Source organism: Macrobrachium rosenbergii, chromosome 1, assembly GCF_040412425.1.
Source record: "Macrobrachium rosenbergii isolate ZJJX-2024 chromosome 1, ASM4041242v1, whole genome shotgun sequence".
In the NCBI taxonomy this organism is placed as follows: domain Eukaryota; kingdom Metazoa; phylum Arthropoda; class Malacostraca; order Decapoda; family Palaemonidae; genus Macrobrachium; species Macrobrachium rosenbergii.
Window position 1 is genome coordinate 61,325,964 of NC_089741.1, and position 24,800 is coordinate 61,350,763.

General features: G+C 37.6%; 4 protein-coding genes across 5 annotated transcripts in view; 1 reads left to right on the forward strand and 3 right to left on the reverse strand.

Moving 5' to 3' along the window:
- LOC136839122 (uncharacterized) overlaps positions 1-24,800 on the forward strand; it is a 334,910-nt gene that overhangs the window by 115,916 nt on the left and 194,194 nt on the right. The window lies entirely within an intron of this gene.
- LOC136839088 (uncharacterized) lies at positions 895-10,327 on the reverse strand. Its single transcript, XM_067104739.1, has 3 exons — positions 7,960-10,327; positions 3,694-3,861; positions 895-2,421 (listed from the first exon to the last, which is right to left on the reverse strand). The coding sequence occupies exons 1-3, from the start codon at positions 9,586-9,588 to the stop codon at positions 2,263-2,265; spliced, it is 1,956 nt and encodes a 651-aa protein (XP_066960840.1). The 5' UTR covers positions 9,589-10,327; the 3' UTR covers positions 895-2,262.
- Positions 10,520-14,814, reverse strand: LOC136841810 (serine-rich adhesin for platelets-like). The gene has a single exon (XM_067109118.1). It carries the CDS (start codon positions 14,708-14,710, stop codon positions 10,520-10,522), a length of 4,191 nt encoding a protein of 1,396 aa, XP_066965219.1. The 5' UTR covers positions 14,711-14,814.
- LOC136839114 (uncharacterized) overlaps positions 15,184-24,800 on the reverse strand; it is a 65,701-nt gene continuing 56,084 nt past the window's right edge. The window contains exon 3 of the mRNA XM_067104775.1: positions 15,184-16,150. Coding sequence (XP_066960876.1) covers positions 15,300-16,150 — 851 coding nt within the window. The 3' untranslated portion in view covers positions 15,184-15,299. The remainder of the gene's footprint in view (positions 16,151-24,800) is intronic.

Below are 24,800 nucleotides of genomic sequence, written 5' to 3' on the forward strand. Positions count from 1 at the left end.
TTGGAGATTGGAGGGTTCCACAACTGCACTAAGCAAACTATTCCACATTTAAGTTGTAGCCAGGATAAAACTCCTAACAAACTGAGCCGTATTAGACCTGATGCTAGAAAACGGCACACTTTTTGCATCAGCAGCCTCCTTAGTGCATATGATGTTTGTCGTTGTAGTACACCTAATGTAACAAACATAGTGAACTTACTTTACGTCTTTGCCACTAGTCAACATTAAGTGATGGAAAAATAAACTTGACTGATGACATAACTCTATCCAAGAGTTTGAGATAAGATTCAGCACTAGAAGCTTAGAATAAAGATCGTCATTTACGAAGACGCCTCGAGCTGGAAGTACTGCAACGAATTCATATGGTGTTCGCCGGATTTAATTCATAATTTTTCCAACTAGATCCCAAGGTATTTATCCAAAGAATTTCTTTTGCCAGCATAACCACAGACACAGTCGTATCGTGTACAGTTCCAGAAACTGGTAGTGATTCTCTGCTGTTGAAATTAATATACTTTCTTATACGCCCACGATTTTCTAAGCTCTTCAGGTTTCATATGATTATTTTTGGTACTGAATATACAACTTTCTTAACTTGAATCCTCTTCTTTCCGAATGCACCCTTTTAGCTGCTCTAAAGAACAGTGACAGCCCTTGATAGACATCAGAAAGCAATGGGCCTCACTGAGTAGATTCTCTTCTATTACAGATTATTTGACCGAGCATTTTTTAAAACCAAAGTATTTCATTTGACGAGACAAAGCTGGGCTTTCCTCAAGTTTGTCAAGACTAAGTCAAGTGACCTTAATAATAAAGTCCACCAGTACTGCTGGCTTACGTATTTTCTGTTTGTTGTGTCCTATTCTCAGTGGAAAAAAATAAGAAAGCCGAACATCACGCTATTCATATTATATTCTAATATTAACATTATAATACAAAATTCTTACATGACTAAAAGGGTAATAGTAATTGGCATCATAATACCACGTTTAATACATATCAGTGATAAGATTATGTAGTTATTTCAAACAACATTCGCCAATAAGGCAAGGAGACATTACATAACTCAAAACAGTTGGACAATGGTAGTTGAATACTCATCTATATTTGGCATATGTTTAAAAATAGACATAACATATTCATGAGGAAGACGGGACAAACACTTTAACACACCTTCACTTACATCGAAGTGAAAGGGCATACTCTCTCTTCGTATTGCACCAGTGGCCTTTGTACAGTACTTCGAAAGGAATATATCCTACCGTACGAAGTATTGTAGTATGTTTCATATTGATAAACAGAAGGCAAGGTTATTACTTGATTATAATTTATTCGCCTTCAGAAGGAAGAACAAAATAAAGTCGTTGGAGTGACAAAATATCGTTCGTTGTGTAGATATATTCTGAAAGTTTATCTCAGTATTGAATTCTGAAATAGACTTGTGATGTGTACAAATATCATTTAGTTTAGTAGCTTAATGGTGTAAGATTCATTACCTGTTTACAGAGTTCAGCTCTTATCTAAATTTTAAATCGTTAAAGATAACCACCATTTTTATAAAAATTTCACTTATTTTGAGTGACAGTACAAAACTGACGCTTCCCATCAACCCATTATGATGCTGTGGCACCCATACACAGTTATACAAGATAGTTTTGTCCCAATAGATTTTACTCTGTTTCAGCTGATTCATTTGAGCATCTCAAGACAGTTACACGGTCAGTACATTTTCCTCTTATTCATATCAAACTTAATCATATCACCATGAGACATGCAGTGATTTTGACAAACAGACTTGACAAAGATCTTTCAATGTTAGTAGATTCTGTTAGACATTCCATCAATGTAGAACTTTATCTTACGGTTGCCTTAACCGTAACACAAATAAATATTGTTAGTGTCAAAGACATCTGCTGCTTGTCAGCTCATTGGTTCTCCAAGGGTACAGTCGATTTTTCTAAACTTATAGCGTTTAGGGGAAAGAAAAAGTCTTTTTTTTTCCAGTAACATCTAACAAATAAATGATGTCAGTAAGGTCTCTGTGCTTTCCAAAACCTCTCCTGCTAGAAACCAGCTCAAGCAGGGAGGTATGACTTGAACACTCATTTTGTTGCAGACTCCTACCTTATTCACTGCAGAAGGAGAAACATTGTCCACTAAAAACAATTACATTTAGAGTTTATGCACATCGCCAGCTTCACTTTCTAAAGCTGCAATATCAGTTCAAGAAATCACAACAATGTCATTTGTTTAGGAACTATTTCAGCTTTCACCGACAGCTTGAATATCAGCAAGTTTTCGCGCCTGCGCCACGCAGTCGACTGTGTACCACCACTGGCAAACAACTGTCTCCTGGTGGAATATGGTCCCTCTGGGGCAAAGGAAAGAGAACTTCTGGATACCATTACAGACGTGGTATACCTGCAAATACAAAAGGGAATGAATATAGGACAATGCTAAAAATATGAGAAACAGTTTTGATAATTATTCTCTACATTCACCTTATATTCAGAAGAAATAGTAAGTAAACCACAGAAAAATAAATGTAACAACAGTGAAACGAGTCCGCTTTCGGATCAACAATGAGACTTCTGATAAGGTCATTTATTTGGTTCGGTCTGTTTCTTAACAAGAGTATGGGAAAAAAATGACGTGAGTTTTTAAGAAAGTTTGAGCGACGGTAGGCATCGTGGCTGGCAACACGTGATGAGATTTTGAAAGATTTAGAAACTTAACAAAACTTATCCGGAACGGATAAACGGATTTTGATGAACCTTGGTGGAAATAAATAAATTCATTTTTGAAGAATGAATTTGCGTCTCTAGATACTAGGCATCAAGAGATAACCAAGTCGAGTAAGCTTAAGAAAGCTTGAAGTAAGTTTGGAATTGGTGGGAGAGGTAAAGGCCATAGTATTTCCCTCATTCTCATATATTCATGGAGTTTCCTCAGGAATTATTCTTTTAATAATTCCATCACGTCAAAGAAATGAAAAGTGTTTATTAGTCAATCATACCACGCGCTATGTATTGTTTTTCTGACTGTATTTCAGTATCTGATTCACATCAGTCATGAAAGATGACTGGATACTATTAGGTTCGTTTCTCCCAATCAGGTGATGAGGATTCTTCATGGGCATGCTGGATAAGCATTTTTCTCCGTTTGCTGATAAAAATGTGTCCTTTACTTACCCTGATCTCCTGGGCTCACTCAGAATTCATTATATGAGGTCATATTGAAATCAAAACCTCATCAGCTTAGTTTCACAGGTGCAGTTCCCAGTTCATGAGAAGCATAATTGATAAACCTCTTCAGACTGACTCATAATAACATTTTAGTTTCATATTGCTATCATATTTACTTAATCTTCCTAACGGCGTCCATTTTTAGTATTTATTTAAATTTTGTTGAGTTTTATTACTTCACACCTTCCCTTGCTGGAGCTATATCCTATCTTATGTCTCTTCCGCAATGGTTGTAGATCAACTATTAAAATCATCTCATTACCATCACATTGTGACCGTGGCTTTTTTGGTCAATGAAAATCGTTCGTTAATGAGAGGCTTTTAACAGTCGACACCATGTCTACTCAAGAACATATATAACTTAGTTACATAAAAATAACATGTGATGAAGCCTGCAGTTTATCAAGAATTGTGAATTTGATACGAGAAAATCGAAAGGTAATTTTACCTGGCACGCAGTCTCAGGATCAGCATACATCATGCCACTTTTGGACAGACTCTTTGTACACCTGAATGAGGTCTCGGGAATGAAATCCAGTATTGGGTAGTCAACGCCTCCTTCACCAGGAATGTGATCGTTGTCAGGGTCGTTGTCAACGCTGGAACCGTCAAGGCCCTGTCAAAACCATAGATTAATTTATTAAATTACATTCGGTAACGTGTAATTCACTAATGAGAGCATGAAGGCTCGAGTCTACATGAAAGCGTCCATTAGTTTCAGATTGGCTCTCTTTACGATCAAGATCTAATAAATGGAATCTGCGTAGCTGTACTGTAAAACTGGAATACAGATAAAAGTAGTAATTAGATTGAGTCACACCACGTGTTTTAAATACTGAAGATATGAAGTTTCTTCATTTACCTGCACAATTGTTTGTGGTTACCTATTTTTAAAGTTCTCATAAATTGCATCATAATTAAAAAGATCAGTAATTAAAAGAAAGTCATAAAATAAATCACTGAACTGATTTTTTGTGTAGAAAGCATAACATTCAGCTTTTACAGTAAAGGACAGAATGAACTCTTTAATTGTATCTAACAAGTTCAGATTTCACAACTTTATTTTATACTGGAAAAATTATCTCTCTGACAAGTTCCAAATTTTTAAGTTTCCTTCTCATTATTCCTAAAATGATAAAAGTCTCCACACTTTATCATAACTTCGCTCCGACTTCCTTTAGCGTTCATTAAATATAAAATAAGCTCAGTTATCCTGCCTATTGTTGTGAAAGCTACTTTTCAGACTGTGGTTAGAACTACATCTACAGCATGCAAGTGCAAGAACATTTTCTACATTACTGGAAAACTACTTGTTACATCAGATGTTCAGTCTCTGGTGAATATGACCATGGTTAAAGATTCATTACATCCTAAGATTAAACAGGAAACAGGTAAGCAAAAATTCACCTTCGAGAGCACAAATACCATCTGGTGCAATTTACCTTTGAAGAAAGAGGTTTATTTTAATTAGACTCACACTTTCTTCGTTAATGCCGAAGGGAACCAGGAGAGACGGACCTCTGGTTGGTGAAGTTGGTTGAGGTATTTTATTAGAAGCAAGGGCTAAAGGAGGCCTTGTAATTTTGAATGGAGGAGTCGTGGTAGAACTGGTAGTACTAGTGAATTTGGCACTCCCACGACGGCCATTGTTGATGGAAAAGCTATTTTGTGAAAACTGGTTGTTAGAAATAGGCAGTCGCAATGGAAAGCTTAATCCAGGAATCTGGGAAGATTGCGAATTTTGTGCTGCTTTTGCAGAAGAATTTCTGGAATGTACAGTCACGTCTTTAGAAGAAGTCTGCACTGGAGTATTGAAAACAGGACGAAAAGATGGACTGAATATCGATGTTTGTGGTGGATTAGTTGTTCCCTGATGTGGTTTCAGTGAGTGAGAGGGAAATACTGATGGGTTATCATTTAGTTTTGTAGGTATAAGTGCTGAATTTGTATTACTAGGTGTGAAATGACTATTTGGGTTGTCTGAAGATGATAAAGCGAATGCATTTGATATTTGGGGACTATTGTGTGAAAAAATAGGAGAATTATTGTCTTGTACTGAAGATTGTGAAAGGTTTGGCCCTTGGTGATTAGATCCTCCTAAATTAAATGCAGAACCGGGAGTATTTGTTTTCTGCGGTTGCACCAAGGTGTTAGAGTTGTGTGTTGGTGTGTTTGAAAATGGTAAGATTGCTGAGTCAGAATTTGTAATGGTTTGTGGCACAGGGGCTGAATTTTGGAACTGTTTGAATCCATTTGAACTTGGATGATTAAGTGCTGATGACTGCGGTGAATGGTTAGTTTTTTCTGGTGGTTCTATAAACAACGGTATTGAAATAGGAGCATTTTGTGCAGAGTTTCCATGAGGCGACTTTAAATTTTGCTGCAGTGTTGAATCTCCTTGGATGAAAGTAGAACCAGCACTACTTGTATTTACTGCTTGTGGAAAAACACTGAAATTATGAGATGGGTTATCTGAGGATGGTGAGTTATTGCTTTGTTGTGAAGTAACTTGTTGGCTATTTAAAGCCAAACTAGGATTATTGCTTGTTAGTATTTGCAAAAACGAATCTGTACTTTGAGACTGATTGTTTGATCTGCTGTTTAGTGCAGAATTCTGGGCCAGGATATCTGCTAGTTCACTGGTGAATGAAAGGAACTCTGTAGGACTTGGTGTAGAAGACTTTATCAAAGAATTTGAATTTTTGAGCTCCATTAAGTCACTTGGTGATGACACTACCATGGGATTCTTTTCTGCTGGTGTTTGAGTAGCATTACCTACATTTTGTAGCAGAGAAAACTCTGTTGTTTCTGAAAAATTATGAGGAATACTAGTAGTAACTACTGATGCTTCACCTTCATCCAGAAACTGAGATGAATCACTCGAGAAAGAGACAAAAGACTGCAGAGTTGATGTATCGGGTAAAATGGTAGGGATACTAAATTGTGGCTGGGAGACAGAGGGATTTGAAGTAAACCCTGGGTGTCCATTGATAAAGAAAGATCCAGGGGATGAAAATTCAACTGTTGGTGGAGTAAGTGATCTTAAATGTGAGGGATCGGCCTCAGATGGGACAAAGGGTGTGCTAGGGACTGTTGGAAATGGATTGCTGGAAGCAGTAGATGGTGAGTGGAAGTTGTGAGGAGGCTGAGGATTTTTAGCATTTGAAGTAAAAGAGTGCTCGTTTGAATTTGTTAGGAAAGGAGAGATTGCTGGAAAAGAAGAACTTGAAGGGAAACTTGATAATGGAAATGAAGAAACAGTGTTTGAATTGGAATTTTGCTCAGTACGATGTCCTACTGGATTTACTGGCAAATTAACAATGGGTGGAGGAGTAAGAGTTGGGAGCGGAAAAGGTGGTGCAACATTGTTCCCATTTATTGTCTGACCTTGCCTTTCAGAAGGGTTGAGAAAAAATCGAATACTACCCCGCCCATTAAATGGGTTATCAGGAATAGTAAAATCTAAATTAGGGAAGGTTGTTGCAGATTTTGTTCCTGGTACTGGAGTTGGAGTAAACACAGAGGGATTTGAAACTGTGGTAAATCGAATTGAACCATGACCAGCAAAACTGGGGACTGGTACAATGCTGGCATTGAGTCTGTCTTCAGTGTCATGAGGAAATATCATGTTGCCATGTCCGTCAAATCTGAACGGGATGCTGTTAGGTGGAGGATGATCTGGATCACCATCGTTAATTGTTGATGTTCCAGTGGCAAAACTGAATGTAAATGGGGGTTCTAAAGATGGTTTCCTATTATCTGTGTTCGAAGAATCAGATATTACTCTAGCAGATACTGCTTGCTCAGGAAAAACATTACTAAATCTGTTTATTGATGATAATGGTGTGTGGGTTGGTATTGCTTTTGCTGTTGTTGTTCTAAATGAAGATGTTATTGGTGCTTGAGTTGTTGTTGTTGTTGTTGTACGTGAAGTTGTTGAAGAGTTTCTATTAATATTGAGAATGGAAGCAAGCGTGTTAAAATGACCTCTTTCAGTAGTAGGTTTAGGACTTGATGTTGTTGAAAGGAAAGGTATTAGCCTATTTGTGTGTGACTGTGAATTTTTGTTATTAGTTTTCTCATCAAACACAGAATTCACAGGATTCCTTGTTATATTTATGTCTTCTTTGTTGTTGTTGTTGTTGGAGGGACTAAATGTCGTTAAAGGACTTAAAAAAGTTGAGGGCTTTGTAACCAGCGAAGATGGACTTCCATTGTTAATTGTCAAGGCTGCTTCCGTACTGGAAAAAAAGTCAGGTCCAAGTGTTGTAGTGAAGCTATGTAAGACATTATCTGGATTAGTTGCAGGGATATCTGTGGTTCCCAAAGTAAACCTGTGTTGTACAGAATTATTCTTTTTATTTTGAGGATCATCGTGCATTCCAGTTTCAGGTCCTAATTGTTTTGTTAGAATTCGTCCAGTACTGGGGAATTTTGTTGATGAATGCTCTTCAGAAGAAGAGGGTTCAGTAGCAAGAAATGGTCTATTAGTGGTTGTTGTTGTTGTGGTTGTAGATGGGAGGAAACGGATTGAGTTATGCTGGAAACCTGGTGCAAATCCCTTCGCTAATTGATTTGTGGCAGGTGGATTAGTTGTAGTAAATGCATTTGTTGTGATTGGGTTAATTGTCGTTAATCCTTCTCCAAAACTATCTCCTAAACCATTGCCCTTTGTTAATATACTTTTCAAAGTAGTTATTATATCATCTGGGACCTGTGTAGTTGCTGATATTGGTGATGAAGTAGTGGTAATAAATCCGCCTGAAGAAAAGTCTTGCTGTTGACTTCCACCTTGAAGTTCTCTTTGTGAAGTTACTGGATTTCTTGGAATAATGCCTTTCTCAGCCCGTATGCTAACTCCCCCAGTTATAGATTGCTGAAGATGAGGGATTGTTTGTGGAGTTGTATGAAGTATGTTATTCTTTGGCTCTGCTTGTTTCTGAGGTCTAGTTCCCACTGGTAATGAAGCCAGGAATATTTGCCGGAGGTTTGAATTTTGTTTACTTTCAGATGTTTGGCCTTGATTATTGTTTTGCTCCTTTGCTTTATGTCGTAGCAGCTGAGATGGGGTAACCCTTGTACCAGGATTATTATGATCTATACTCCCTGTACCAGGGTTATTATGATCTATACTCCCAGTTTGAGGTGCTAATGTGGTAATTCCTTGCAAAGAGCTTGTATTCACAATTGGAAGCGCAAGAAGAATAATTTTTGGAGTTACAGCTACAGTAGGCACAGTGCTTATTGGAACCCTGTCAGTTATTGCTATATTATTAATATGTTTATTTTCAACAACCTCCGAAGGATCCTTCTCTGCAAGGAAAATATCTTCATTTGCAAATGTTGGCAATGTAGTTATTAGAACAGTTGGAGTGGGCGTTCCAGTTGTTGATAGATCTGCTTGGATTTGTTGACTCTGACCAGACAGTGGAATTAAAGTTGTTAAACCAAAATCAAATTCATTTATAGAAGGCGAGGTAGTGACAGACCCAGGTTCCCTGTCTGTGGTAGAAATATCTGTAAAAGAAAATGGAGATGTTGTTGTTGGAGATGCATCAAATTTTTCCCTGAGATTAGACAGTGTTACTGGTTTCCATGGTAGTTTGTTCCTTTCTGTCGTGAGTGGAACACCAGATCTTATACCCTGATTGTGGGAGGTTGTGGAAAATCCTGAACTTGGATTTGCTGAAGAGTGGGCTATTCCTTTTCTCTGCAGTGAAGTATTTGGATTTAATGTACTTGGTGGTCTAGAAGTTGTACTTGATATGCTGAAGAATTTAGAAGGCCTGAAATTTTGTTCAGGGTGTTTATTTGGCACAGCAGGTACTTCTTTTGGTGGTGAGACATTCTTGTGCACTTCAAAATCAGCAGTATCTCCAGAACTTGATACAGTTATTCCTTCAGCCCCTGGGAAAACTGCAAACCCTTCTTCAGAGTTGGGTATTATTGTAGTCTCAAACTCATCTGGTGAAAATGTCATAGGATCTATATCAAGAGGACCTAACTGAGTGGTATCTTCTTCATCTTCTGCAAAATAAGGTAAAATTGTTGTTGACGGAAAATTTTCGATGTTTTGGTCAATTAATTTGCTTAGAAAATCATTACCATTTTCTGTTTCTGCTTCAAAACCAGGTGTTGTTATGTCTGGCTTAAAGGTAGTTGGATTTTTTGATTTGATAAGAGAAGCAAGAGTAGTAAACTGCCCTCTGTTAGGTCTTGGAGTTGTTGGGATAACTGTAGAAACACGATGTGCTCTACCTTTATTTGACCTCTGATTTGCTGGATTGTTTTCTTCAGAATGTTTTTGAACAATAATTGGGGCATTAGTAGTGGTAGCACTCATAAATTGCTCATGAGCAAAAGGGATAAAGAATGAAGTTGGAGACTTTGTAGTTGTTTCAGTTTTTACAACTTTTTCATTTATATTATGTTGTGTTGGGCGAGGAAGGAGAGGAAGATGGATATTGGTACTATCAGAAATATTTCTTAGTGATATCTTAGGGTCCAGGAATCTTGATGTTGATACAGGATGATGAAAACGACCAGCAGGCGTAACATGGACTCTTGAGGAGTTCTTATGGGGGGATGGACGCAAAAATTGGGTAGGACCTGTCCTAGGGTGTGCATGAGACTGATTACCACTAAAAGTTGGTTTCTCAGTTAAGAGAAGGGATCCAATAGAGGTTATATTAAACAATCTTGGTTGTGGTACTGGTCTTAAAAATGCTGCAGGATTATTCTGAGCATCAATTCCATGTGGTTCCCTTGGATTCTTCTCTGTACCTCCATGGAAACGGGTTTTAGGTGTTATACTGCTGACAGTTGTTTCTACAATATCGTCGTTAATAACTGGGTGTTTAGTAACACTTACAGCAGGTTGTGGTACTGGTCTTAAAAATGCTGCAGGTTTATTCTGAGTATCACTTCCATGTGGTTCCCTTGGATTCTTCTCTGTACTTCCATGGAAACGGGTTTTAGGTGTTATACTGCTGACAGTTGTTTCTACAATATCGTCGTTAATAACTGGGTGTTTAGTAACACTTACAGCAGGTTGTGTACTGGTCTTAAAAATGCTGCAGGTTTATTCTGAGTATCACTTCCCATGTGGTTTCCTTGGATTCTTCTCTGTACCTCCACATGGAAACGGGTTTTTAGGTGTTATACTGCTGACAGTTGTTTCTACAATATCGCGTTAATAACTGGGTGTTTAGTAACAATTTCTACAGCAGGTTGTGGTGCTGGTCCAAAATGCTGCAGGTTTATTCTGAGTCACTTCATGTGGATTTCCCTGGTTCTTCTCTGTACCTCCATGGAAACGTTTTAGGTGTTATACTGCTGACAGTTGTTTCTACAATATCGTCATTAATAACTGGGTGTTTAGTAACACTTACAGCAGGTGTTGTTTTCCTACCATTTCTCAAGCTTTTAAGCATCTCTCTGTTAAGAGCTAAAAATCTTTGCAATGCAATCTCCTTTTGTTTATCAGCATCACTTGCTTTAGAGGTTCCATTAACTGTTTCAGTCCTTTCTGGTCCTTTTTGACTTCCTTCTGCACTGCTGCTTACAAGAATGTCAGTATTTTCTTTGGCTGTTTCCAGTTCTTGAGATTTTTCAAAGTTTTCTTTTACCCCTTGAATGATTGTGAGATTTGTAGTATGACCTTTTACTGGCTGAGAAATTCTGTCTGTATTCTTTACAGTAGAAAGTGGCTGTTGTGTAGTAGTAACATCCATTAAAAATTTTTGGAATGAGTTATGTGTTTCTTCACTTGGCTCTGATTTTGAAGCTCCTAGTGCAGTTTTTAGACTTAGAAGTTGGCTGAGACTAACTCTTCCTCTAAGAGAAGGTTGTGTTACAGTTTCTGGTACGATTCTTACCCTTTCTGAGGAAATGTTAGCCTCCTTATGAGGTGGTAAGTGTTGGGTATCACTCTGTTTTTTTCCACTACTGTCTCTGCCCCGCAGGAGCAAGAGCAAATCAGGTCTTTCTCTGACTATTGCCTTTGAACGAGCATCTGATGTCAGTTGAGGGTTACTAACGGGAGAACTTTCTCTTTCCTTGTCTGTATTAGATGGGAGTACAGTTGAGTGCTGAGTTGTACTTCTGTCCCCAAGATGCAATGGTTCTTTTGTTTCATCAGGCTGTGTTATTATATCAGTTTGACCAACCTTTTTCTGTAATGTGAAGGAAGATGCGGAATTGTGAGGTCTTTTATTCTCTGTCATAACATTTTGTGGAATATTATCAGATGCACTAACAACAAGTGGTTCAATTGTTGTAATTTCAACAAAGTCTGGTGTTGTATTTTCCCTGATTAAGGGTGCTGACTCTTCATCAAGCGTCCTGTTTTCAGAAACTCTTTCTTTAGAGATGACATCTTGTTCATTAACAATAAATGGTGTAGTATCGATAAGTGGTAGTTGTGTTGTTTCATTGTCCTCATCATTTTCCAAGTTTTTGGACAATGTTTCATTAATAGCCACTGTCTTGGAATTAGCAGCCTCAGAAATAACTGGTAAATCACTGACACTGGAATTACTCCCTACAATTTCTTTTATTTCTTCTGAAAGCGGTGGTGATGGTGGTTCTTCTATCAAAGCTTCACTTAATAAAGGTTCTTTATGTGTTCTCTCTATTTTACTACCCATGACAGATGGGATATCTGTAATATCTGGTTGAATAATTTTATCAAAACTGTCAACATTTTTTCCCAGGGCTCCATTTGTAGCTATCGGATGATCTTTTATATTACTTGGTACATCTTCCTTAGTGACATTTTGAACTTTTACTGATGGTTCTGATACACTTAGTGAAGCGACATCCATATTCAAAACTGTCGGCACAAGGTTTTCAGTAACAGTAATATCTTGTGCGTCAGTTGAACTTTCAGTAATATGTTCTTGAAAGTCAGGTGTTTGAGTTTCAAATGGAAAGGTTTCAAACTTCGTAGTGAAAAGTACTTGTTCTGTGGCAGCTGCTTCCAAGTCATAATCATAAAAAGCATAATCATTTAGTAACTCGGGTTCCTCAAGATTAGTATTGACAATGGTATCATTACTACGTGGAGGATCAAATAAGGAAAGCCCAATAACCCGATTTACTGCAGCCAATTCAGGTCGAATAGATGAACTGCCAAAACTACGAAGTAACGTCTGCAGGTGATCCATCGAGTCGGAAATAGGCACTTCAATATCATTTGCTGTATTTTTGCTTGTTGATTCTGAATCTTCTGCAGTGTTTTGTTCTGGAGGTATCCCGAAGAAATTGTCAAAGGCATTTACTGCCCCCTGTTGTACATCAAATTCTGATTCTGATGTACTTGGAACTTCAGTATGAAATTCATTAGTGCCTTTGTTGAATTTTTCTGTTGTATCCGTCATTCTAACCATTGACACTAAAGGATCTGAAGGCACAAATTCCTCAGTAGATGGGGAAGGTCTGGCCGTAGTGAGCAACGCTGTCGTATCATTTGAGGAAGTGGGATCAACACTTGTTCTTTTAATAAATGGCACAAAGGTTAGTGGAACATTTTCAATATCTACTGTTGTTGGTAAAGTGAATGGTATACCACCTTCACTAAAATCAAATCCAGTATTTGAACTATGAGTCTCCACTAAACCATTGCTGGATTCAGGTAACACAGTGCTTATATCACTGTCTATATCTGATATGTCTAATAACTGAGTTGACTGTGTTGTTGAATTATCTAACTGCCATGTAATGGCCTCATCATCTTCTTTCTCAGTAGTAAATGGAATGTTTTCTTCAGGTTTAGCTTCTGTAATAACCCCCTGGGCAATTAGTTTAGCAATCAGTGCTTGAATGCTGGCCTCATCTACTGTTGACTCTCCATGACGGAAACTCTGTGAAGTTGTTTCTAAAGCAGGATCAGTGGAGTCTTCTCCTGGAGTAGTAAGTGTAGCAAGTTCACTTTCAGAAGAAGGTAATGAGCTTTTTGGTGATGTTTGCTCTAATTCTTGAGTCATCTCTGTTGTTGAGGGTGGTTCCTTCTTCAGGAATTTATTATCTAAGCTTAATGATTCACTTAGTGTTGTAGAAGAAACAAAGTTTTCTTGGGAGGATGCTGTTGTCTCTTCAGAAATATTACTCATAGGAACTGATTCAGGGACTGTGCTGAATTGCAATAAAGGAACTGGAGATGTATTCTCTGGTGTTGTAAGCGATGATGGGCTCGTAATAACAGATGATGTTATCAAACTCAGTGATGGCACTTCAGATGTTTTGATATCATTGATGATTGTTGACTTCAGCTCATCAATCTGTGTTACAGTGGTCCTTCTCTCTTCTTCGGGTGTCTTAACAGTATGAAAAGTATTAAAATCTATGTCTGCAATTGATTCAAATGGCTCTGGAGTAGTAGTTGTTAATGGGGAAAGTTCTGTAAATAAAGGTGTATCTGTCACATCATTCATTGCCGATAATACTTCTTCAGTGGTTGTCTTTTCTTGTAAAGCTTTCTGACTTATTGTAGCTGCAATCTTATCCATAATTTCTTGCACTTTTGATTTAGATGTAGGGTCTACTGTAAAAGCTGGAAGATCAACAGTGGGATTTGTTTCAGTCTCATGTTCATTCTCTTCGGTATTACTTTCTGGTGTGGTAACAAGACTTGTGGTGTGTAACGTTGTCTGAGTAGTTGATGTTTGTCTTAGAGTTGTTCTGGGTGTAGTTAATCTCCTATCCCTAGGAATAAACCTGTTGTTTTCTCTGTATCGATTTAATCTGTCTCTGAAGGACAAAGGCTTCTTAGTGGTAGGCTTGTTTAGAACAACAGGACTTTCTTCTTCCCGGGTTACAGGCCTATCTCCTTTCGGGGTACGAGTTGTAAATACTCTGTTTCTCAGCCTGTTATAGAAATCATCTCCTCTTTGATCAAATCTTCGACGATTATTCAGTCTTCGTTCTCTTAATGCTGTGGTGTTAGTCGAATTGTCCGACTTTTGAGCTTCTTTTCTTTGTGCTGCAAGTTGAGGCCTTGTTGTTGACAACCTTCTTTCTCTGAGTTTCTTAAGTCTTTCAACAAGTTGTTCACGAGATGAGGGTCTTTCTCTACGTCCTTGGCGTAATGGTCTATTTTCTCTTGGTGATTCTGTCGATGTTGTTGTAGACTGAGTTACCAATGAAGGCTTATCTTTTGCTTCTGGCAGCAAAAACGTGGATTTTGCCTTGCTCTCATTTTGATCATCCTCATAATCATCAGACTGTATAGTGGTATTCTCATTGAATGGGTCAGTATTGTCACTGATGGTATTGTGTTTAATGCTATGATTCTTTTCAATGATGTCCTGTTCAGCAGCTTGGTTAGCAGAGACTTCCTGAAAAGAACCAGAAGGATCAAAGGTAGTGACAGTTAAGGAATCGGATACATCTGAAGCATCACTTATTAGCGGTTCTGTGTTATCCTTATTATCAACAGGTGTCGACAAAGATTCATGCACAATCATTCGTGATTCAGCAAGGTGTTGGAAGAGAGGTTTTTTATCTGTAGTAATTGGCTGAATATCACTGTCCTCAGAATTATGAATAATTGTCTCTTGGCCTTCAGTGTCAAAGGATTTTATTCAGTGTCAAAAGAGACCTGGCATGGTTCCTGCTCAATCATTCGTGATTCAGCAAGGTGTTGGAAGAGAGGTTTTTTATCTGTAGTAATGGGCTGAATATCACTGTCCTCAAAATTATGAATAACTGTCGCTTGGCCTTCAGTGTCCAAGGGACGGTTATCTTCAGTGTCAAGAGACCTGGGCGAAGATTCCTGCTCAATCATTCGTGATTCAGCAAGGTGTTGGAAGAGAGGTTTTTTATCTGTAGTAATGGGCTGGAATATCACTGTCCTCTGCACCATGAACAATCACTGCTGGCTCTCTGTCCAAGTGGATTATTATTTCAGTGTCAAGAGACTCCAAGGAAGAAAGATTGCTTGCTCAATCATTTGTGATTCAGCAAGAGTTTGGAAAAGGGATTTTCTATCTATGCGTACGTGCTGAATATCTCTGTCTGCAGAAATATGGGTACTGGTTTTCCTGCCTTCAGTATCTAAGGGATGAAATTCATTTTCAGTCTGACTTGCATCATCTTTGCTGACTGAGAAACAGAACTTTTAATCCGCTCAATACATGAAGCCAGCGAGAATTGTCCATTGTTATTGTTGAAGGATGACCCTTCGGAATTTTCTTCAGTTAGTTCAGTATCTTCAGTTTGCCTTAACAAGGAAGGGGATCTTATTGAACTAGTTGTCTGAGAAGGTAAGGTAGCTTCAGTTGGCGGTGACGACAGGGGCACAGGTGTTGTTAGAGAACCTCTAGGAGATGAAGGAGTCGAAGAGTCGTGGTTTTCCTGCAGATTCCTTTGTTCAGGACTTTGAGCTGTAGTTTCTAATTTAATATTGGTGTCTAAGTTCACGGTTTTTGACTGGCGGGTTACTAACTCTTCAGTGTTGATATTTTTATTTACTTTTGGATTCGGGGTTGAAAATGAGGGCAGTTGTGATGTGAGGGAAGAACCGCTGTTAGCGACTGCAAGCAAATCTGATAAAGTAACACGTTTGCTTTGGCCATCATCTCTCTGTGGTCCCCCATCTTGATTTGGGTTACTCTGAAAAATTTCTGACGGCGCGCTGTCTGTTGGAAAACCCGAAGGCGACAGAAAAATATTAGAAACTGGCTGCAATTGAGTTGGGTTGCTAAAAACTGGTAAAAAAGAATGACTCTGGGGTGGTATGATATCAGGACTTAGAAATCCACCGCTGAAGAAAGGATTGACAAAGCTTGAAGGTTGGATGGTCCCGGGAAATGCAAAAGGTGCAAAGGGAGCTGGGGTACTGAGAGCCGGCTGGATTTGGAGGCTTGGGGGTAATGGTGTCTGGCTGTCTCCTCTGACATTTAGTGCTGCAAGGAAACAAAAAAAGATTAAGTCATTGAAAGGGGCTATTTAACTCAAAATTCTGTTTATTTTGAATTTCATATTGCCTAACAAGAATGCATTCTCTTACTGCTACAACAAAATTACATTTTAATTTCAGAAAGTTATTTTGACACAGGACACACTGAATAAATAATAGTGTGTTTTATTCATTGCGTGTTCATAAGGATAGTACATATTTATAAGAAAAAAGAGGCAAACCAAAATAATTTGTTTTTCAAATGTTGAGAAAGTTCTATGTTTGATACATCATTATATACTCATTTTTTTTTTAAGTTTCTATGTTTAATCTTATTTACTGAAGGTCTTTGAGCATGTTTTTAACAATTTCAACTCCAACTTCTTCCAACGACAACAGGAAGTTGGTATATTTTAAATTCATTCTCGGAAAGGACTGTGAATTAACAGTGCATAAAATCGCAATACCAAAGCAGCTTTTGCTTTGTCAAATAAAATTCTAAAAGGAGCAAGGAATGAGTATCATAAGCCCAGTGATATAAAAGAAAAGACACGGCAGAATAAATAGAGAAAAAATCTCGGTTATTCGTAACCCAGTTCACAGCGAAAAAAAAGGAATTAAAAAAGTCAGATAGACAGAAATTGGTTTTCACACTATGTAATGAAAGGGGCAGTGTATTGTTTCCCGTTACCAGAAATTATGAATATTCGAGAATGAAGAACTTGTTAATGTCGTTAGTCGTTTCAGACAGATAGAAAAGCATATAGGCAGTGAAACTGAAAAACCGGCAGTTCAGTCGTAAAGATGATCTACATGAATGAAGCAAACGTAGTGAAAGCGGCAGTAATCGCATTGCCACCAAAATCATGTTTTGCATGGTAGAATAAACATTTTTGCCATAGGGGATTTGTCATATACATTTTGCAACTATTATAGAAGCTTTATCTTTTAACATGTCTGCTGTATGTTGTTCATCTCTACCGTGGATTCACATCCACTCTTAGCATATTCAGCTTGATTGTTATTGAAAACTTAATTCTGCCTGTTACATCCTTTCCTATTAGGTTGTTGCCCAGCATGTTTTTATATTCATTTGTATTATGATGAGCCATTTTTCTTTCGAGATTGCTCCTTAACATATTTGTCTTTTGCGTCTATTTCCTTCTGTAATGGGAGAGAGATAGATACACTGTGTGTGTGAGTGTGTGTGTGTGTGTGTGTGTGTGTGTGAGAGAGAGAGAGAGAGAGAGAGGAGGTTTGATGCCGTGTATGAAAGGCAAGTGAACTTAGTCAATTTGTTCCCGTAGAGTTAAATCATGTTTCTCTCTCTCTCTCTCTCTCTCTCTCTCTCTCTCTCTCTCTCTCTCTCTCTCTCTCTCTCTCTCACTTACTATACTTTTTTACTTTTATTAGATACAGATACAGATATGATAAATAGATATTATGATACCATACATCTCCAGATGTCTGAGAATAGCTTACATAAGTTTTCCTTTAAATTATATCCTTTTAAATCTTTAGTTCAGTCCCAAAAGGCCGGCAACTAAAACGAAAAGGAAATAATGATAATGCAGAAATAAAATTAGGATAACTTTATCGTGATTTAATTCAAATTAAATTATTAAAAATACTCGAGACGCCTTCAATGATCAAGTCAGGTAACATCTTAAGTATTTACTTAACACTTCTTGACTGTTGTGAGATTCTTTTGAATTTCAATCTTTTTCTTGTTTTGCGTCACTATGAAATTGTATGAATAATCTTTGAAACATTTTCTCATCTACATATGGAATAATAATAATAATAATTTTTAAAAGAAGTTGAAGTCAGATTTCTCAGCCAGAGAGGAATGAAATCGTAAGATTTCTTTGTTATAAATAATTTAATCCTGAGATGGCAGTTTCTGATTTTAAGAAGACACTAAAACAATAATTTAATAAACAGTGAACTAAAAACTTTTAAATAGTCTGCATCAAGGCAAGTACTATAAAGAAAGGTATGCGTAACACGAGCCGTTGTATTTCTTTTACCTTTTTAAATTGTTAATAAAGGGAAACATTACGAAAAATGTATCCTCGCTTGGACTGCGGTGGTTTGACTCTGTCACCCCTAATCTCGGGCGGTGGACAGTGGCCTTGGAATAACACTCTCACAAGCAACTTTCGGAGACACTTTTTCCTTCACAATCTCATCATTTTCATCATTATTATCATCGTAATCACCATCACATTGGGTGGCACAAATCACAGTCGCAATATGTCATGTCACGCGCTGCATAGCGTTACTGGCCGTTTCTTCGGGGGAAATTGTGGCTGCTTATGTAACGAGGTTGCGATACTCATCATCGTAAATCCGTTGGCGGGGTGAACTCTAGCGTGACCACCGCGGACTGTACTTCTTCTTCTTCTTCTTCTTCTTCTTCTTCTCTTCTCTCTCTCTCTCTCTCTCTCTCTCTCAAAAAGCAAATATTTTCTCAACTCTGCAAACAAATTACGTAACCGAAAATTTTTTCAAAGATCTCGTAAAACAGAAGCATAGCGGTAATATATCTGCATTCGTCAAGCGGTATTAATGTGGCAATAGCACGGATATTGACACTTCAAACACACTTGAGCACTCTGCAATAGACGACGAAACACGCAAGCAAATGGCTACCACAAACTCCAGTTACCTCACTGCAATTGTAGTTATTAGGATTTTTACTGGTAACAGCTACAGAAGTCTTTGTTACTTTGGATAATATTGCAGCTATTTCCGTAATTGATGATTTATGCTACGACGCCAGCCTACTTTATATTTTAAGAGACGAAAATTGTTGGTGGTCGAAAGACAAATGAAGAGCGGCTTACTCGTAAAGATAAATCAAGAGTAGGAGCTGAGATACAAGTAAAGTGTGGAGATGGCGGGAAATGCAAATGGATGTACATGTATAAAAGGAATTTTGTAGCGGAATGGCGAAAGGATTGACTAAGAGTGCTCTTGAAAGCAAAAATAATGAATGATGTAGTAAAATACAAAGGGAAAAATAAGGAGTCAAAGGATGAAATAAGAGCAACTGAAAAGGGCTAATTTACTGTTTCGTACGAACAGGAACATGAAATAAGTAAACAAGTAATATGCTCTAAAGAAGAGTAAATTGAAGAAAAAAAGGCGAGATGAGCCAATGAAGGTCAAATGGAAACGGTAGAGAGCGATATTTGGTCACAATGAAATACAGAACACAGAGTGATTCTTGAAAAAGGTTTCTGACAGAATAGAGGCATAGGTGAATGATGTAAGTGTACATGGGATTATTCTGATCATTATTACTGAAGAGGTTGCTGATGATAGGAAAATAATAAAGAACTTGAAAGGCACCATAAGCTAGTGGGAATACTTGTGAATAATGTATAATGGACATTTGTGTTTCTGGTATATAATCTTCCAGAACTTCAAAATGAAAGATGAGCAGCCCTTTGCATGACTGAATATGGGATAGAAAAGAATGTATGAATTGTTTAGGTTTAATTTTGTTTTCGGTAGAGGTGTGGACGGAAGGAGTGAAACACTTAGGTCCTGACATAATGACGCCAGTAAGCTTTTAAGCATACCCAATGTTCCTTTATGAAACGGTTTTGTGAAGAGTTTGTTAATGAAGTTTGCATATTCTCTTTGACATGCATGAATCCTAAGGGAAAGCAATCTGGCATATAATAAGGGACTGTAGCTTGGTAGTGTCTTAGGATCGAGCAATAACTTTTACAAGGAAAGGGGAAACTTGTGTAAGAAAATATAAAATGAAAAGAGATTGCGTTGGAATATAGGTCTGAACCAGATGTTATTATGTCTCCATAATTATTTAACGTCTTCTTTAATAAGCAATAAGAAAATTTTGTGAAACCAACTGGGGTATTAGTTTTAATGGAAAAAGGTGGACATGAAAATGGGAAGTGGAGGGTCTGATGTTGAATGATAATGCATTGTTGACGGGTGACTTTGTAAAAAAAAAAAAAAAAAAAAAGTATAGAGGGAGAGGTTTCGATAACTGTACAGATAGTTACAGAGACCTATTGAAGGGTAGGTGATTGCAAGACAAAAGCTGGAAATTGAAATTGAGAAAGGATAATGTTATTAAGGCAAATGAAAGCTAATGGAAGATTGACAAATTAAAATGCAGACTTACTTGGGCATCAGGTAGAACTAATATGGGAAAATTAGCTAAGCGGTGACTAATACAATGCATAAAGCAAGATATGGAACAGTCGATTGGCAAGTGCGACAAATTTGACTATGATTAATAAGTCTATACATCACATAAAGAAATGAAAGCTGCTGGAACTGACTGTTTGAGATGTATAAAGTTTGTAAAGCTAGAAGAAATGAAACAGAGAAATTAAAGAGAAACAAGGATATGTTAAATCATTTAAAATGGGTGATGAAACCATGAGGAAGAGAACTGAAGAAAATATATTGATTAATGATGGAGTGATGCCGTGGTTAAACATTGGAAAATGTGAGAAAGATTGTAAATAGTCTTCAAGACAGTTTGAGAGATTGAAATAAGTAATGATGACGTTTTTCCTGAGAGAAACGAAGTAATAATGGTGTGATCTTTTGTGGAATTAATCTGCATGAGAACTTCATTCTTCGCACAGCATTTGGAGAGTGAACTTGTCAGTGGCTAAGTCGTGTGTTTCCCGAAAACCACCAAATTAGAATTGGAGGGGCTTTTCCAGAAAAATACAGTCATTTGTGTATCACACCTACAGCAATCATAAAGACCATATACCAATAGTGGAAACGGGATAAAGAGAAATTAAACATCAGGGCACAAGATTGTGAGAGAAAATTTAACTACAGGGATACTAATGAGTTTATGAATAAACGTGAAAGTTAGCCAATATAAACGAAAAAGCAGGAGAAATCTTCCTTTTTTCTCACGGCTAGGGCTGCCTGAGCAACCCAAAACACTCAAATAAGGAAAATGGGGTGACAAGGCAAATTCGGTGATACAGATGACAGATTTCCGCAACACGGCGTAAGTAGAAAATGAAAGACGAATGTTATTATTTCCCATTCACTGTCAAGAAGCAAAAGTCGTCCCCGTTGCATAACAGTATAAAGGTGGCCGAATACCAAATTGTTGTGTTGATTGACTTCGTGAAGCGAAGTATGAATTTTATAAAAAACAAAAAAAATGAGACTTGCATAGTTGCTCGAATTAAGTTCTCTTCTTAAATATTAATTTGGGAATATTGAGAAAGATAGAATCTCACATTCTTCAAGTAGTTTGGGTGAAGAACTGATAAAATCGGTTCGTTCTCGATATCATAACTTCCACATAGTATCTGTGAGGCTATGAATGTGCATTTGTTTATTGGTATTGATGAAACCCGATGTGTTAAAAAAAGATATCCTTCTCTCTCCCTCGTTAAAAACAAATGGGACAATCATTTATTGATGTGGCATATTGTTAACGCAGAATGATGTGGATCGTGCTCACTGTAATTTAGATTTTCTATTCAAATTCGTCTAATTCCAGCATTTTGGAGTTACCTAATACCTATTACTTATACGACCGTTCGAGTTAAATGCAGCCGTTTGCCAAATACTTTGAGCCAAGTATTCTGCCTTGATATCATGATGCATCTTCAATGCATTCTCACTTTGTACAATCTGCGATCCAGTCAACAGGGGCATTATTTGCTGCCAATGGTAAGAAATCCAATTGATTGCAAAAGTTTTTCAAAAGAAGAAAGGCTCCCAGATATTGCTGTGCAGATGTTCACACTGAGGCAACCATTAGTGTGTAAGGAAGTCTAAACAGGATTAAATGCTGTGCGTGGAATAACGTCCTAAAGGCCCAAGAAAGTAATGGCAATAACGCTAACCTAAGCAAGTCAATAATGCAAATGGTTTGATGGTTTCACAATGTACCTTGTATTATGCAATTGGCTTTACTGTACTCCTTTCAGAGCGCTCCAACATATGCTAAATGTGCAGTACCAGAAAATTGCGTCTTCTGGTGTCTGAACTGATGAATAACTATGCGATATATTTCAAAAATGAATTTACATTCATATGAATCCTTACTTCTTTAAGCTGATAAGTGAGTAATATGAATAAATTGAAAAATTCTGTATAATAAAAATACTGTACTTGGTAATAATTGAATTTTTCTCGTAAAGATAAAGATTGCCACTCAAGTTTGTGATCACGCGTTAGATGTCAATGATTAAGAAATGATGCAAAATTTATCGTCATTCTATTTTCGTAATAACATTTTGAGGTGCCTAAAGTTGGACTTACATCCCCCTTTCATTTTCAGAACAAAAATATGTGCTCTTTTACCTCCTTGTAAGGAAAACCTAATTTTGTGAATTTCCTGATGAGTCGTCTTACTGAACTATTTTTTATTTGTATAAGTTATTAGAAAAAAGGGTCCAAACACTTGAACGCCACATGTGAATTACATCGTGTTCCTTCATCGGTAATCGTCGACCAGTGCCCCAGTATGTGCTAAGAGTCTCACCGTTACAGCAGTCGAAAGAAAGCAGCCGATATATTCAGTGACACTCCAGACTTGCACAATGGTTCGCCGTATTTTCAGTTGCATCAGCAAATTTTTCCCACGTGCCTACATCATTAATGTGAGAGTGAAGATTCACACAATAGGTTTCCTTTATTGTTCCAGGATTATCCATATATATTGCTTCCTAGGATCCAGAGAAAGGGCCTCGAGAAACAAAGTTCTAATAAATTAACACTTGTTTCTATGGTAAATTGAGGGAGACGTTAGTGGTTCCTTTGTTTGATAGCTTATTGCTTGCGTGTTTCTGTCGTAAAAATGATCACCAGTGTAGACGCCAGTTCCGGGCCTCCTGGCCTGCCTCTCTGGTGTCTATGATCTTTATTCAGTCCTCCTATTTCCACCCTGAAATAACATAGGAGACCCTGCATTTACACTTAATGTTATCAACACTTACTTTGTAGATTCCCACGAACTAAAAACCCTTACATGGTTAACCTTCAAGATTTTTCCATGATACCAAACGAATGTAACAAGTTATACATGCACACCAAGGTAAGAGATCAAATTAAAGGTTTATGGAAATAAATATCTCACCTATAACTAAGTGCACCACCAAATCCGGTGTGTCACACATGACCGTTGCTTTACATTGGAAGTCCCAGCCGGGTAATTCAAACACCTTAAGAAGCTTCTCTTGCTTCACGTCCTCTGTTAATCATCCTTACTGTCACTTGAGATCACGCCTACGGTGATTACATGTGACAGAATTTCTTTCACCACTCACACCTGCTAATGTTAGGGGTGGCAGTGAGGGGAAAATGGGATTAACGAAAGATACCGCTAATGGCCACAAGAGGTGGCGGAAAGGGTCGTCGGAATTCTATAGCAAAAAAAAAAAAAGAACTTGAAGAATGCGTAAGCCATTTTAGGTATTTGCTTTTCATTATTTCTTGGATATTTACCTTACTTTGTAATCCTTACTGGTACCTCTGTCACCTGCCCCGAATTATAAAGAAATATTTGCTCCCCAGCTATTTCTCTGGAACCCGTAGGAGGGTGAGGCTGTCAGTGCACCACGGGGTGCACTGCAGGCATTACTGAAGGTCGGCTGCAGTCCTTCGGCCCTAGCTGCAACCTCTCATTCCTTTACTGCACCTCCTGTCTCATATTATCTTTGCCATCTTGCTATCCATCCTCTCCTAACGATTATTTCATTGTGCAACTGCGAGGTTTTCTTCCTGTTACACCTTTGTAACCTTTTACTTTCAGTTTTCCTTTCAGCGCTGAATGACCTCATGGGTCCCAGGCATTTGGCCTAAACTCTATATTCCATTCCATTCCATTTCTCTGGAACGCTTCTCTCGTCCAGAAGTTGCCTTATAATCATGGTCAGTCACTCAGTCACAGGATTAACATATGACACCATACCACCATATAATCCTTATAACTCCTGGCAGCTTTCCTTTCATCAAGCTCTTAATCGCACTCAAGACATCCTCGACAGCCGCTTCCAGAATTATTTTTAAACATACATTAATCCATTAAACCCTTTGAAGTGGTTAAAAATACAATCAAGACAGTTAAATATGATAATAACGGAACAAAAACTGTATGTTAGATGAAGATAGATGAAAACTAGGATAGTGGTAAAGACAATAAAGCGTAGGGAGTGCTTGACAAATATGGTAAAATCTCAGGTTAGGGCTATTGATTCAGCAGGGAGGCTTAGCAGGTATATGCATTTCGTGAAGGAAAAAATTATATCTGAGGCTCAGTTACATGGCTAAACAGAAGATTACGTCGAAGTATACAGAAAGATAAATAAAGTAGTAAACAACAGAATTAATTAGGGAAAGTGGGGTAATTAAACAAAGTCGGGTAAATCTAGACAAGAATCTCTTTGAGATAAAAAGTTACAGTAGAGACAAGTGTACGCTGAGGGAAAGGTCAGTGACCAAAGAGAGAGTTGCTGTCTAAACAGAGTGCAGTCCTGTGTCAGTGGAGTGCGTAGTTTAATGGGAGGGTGAATGAGATAAATTTATATTATATATATATATATATATATATATATATATATATATATATATATATATATATATATATATATATATATATAATGATTATCAAGGCATTTTAATTTGGTCTA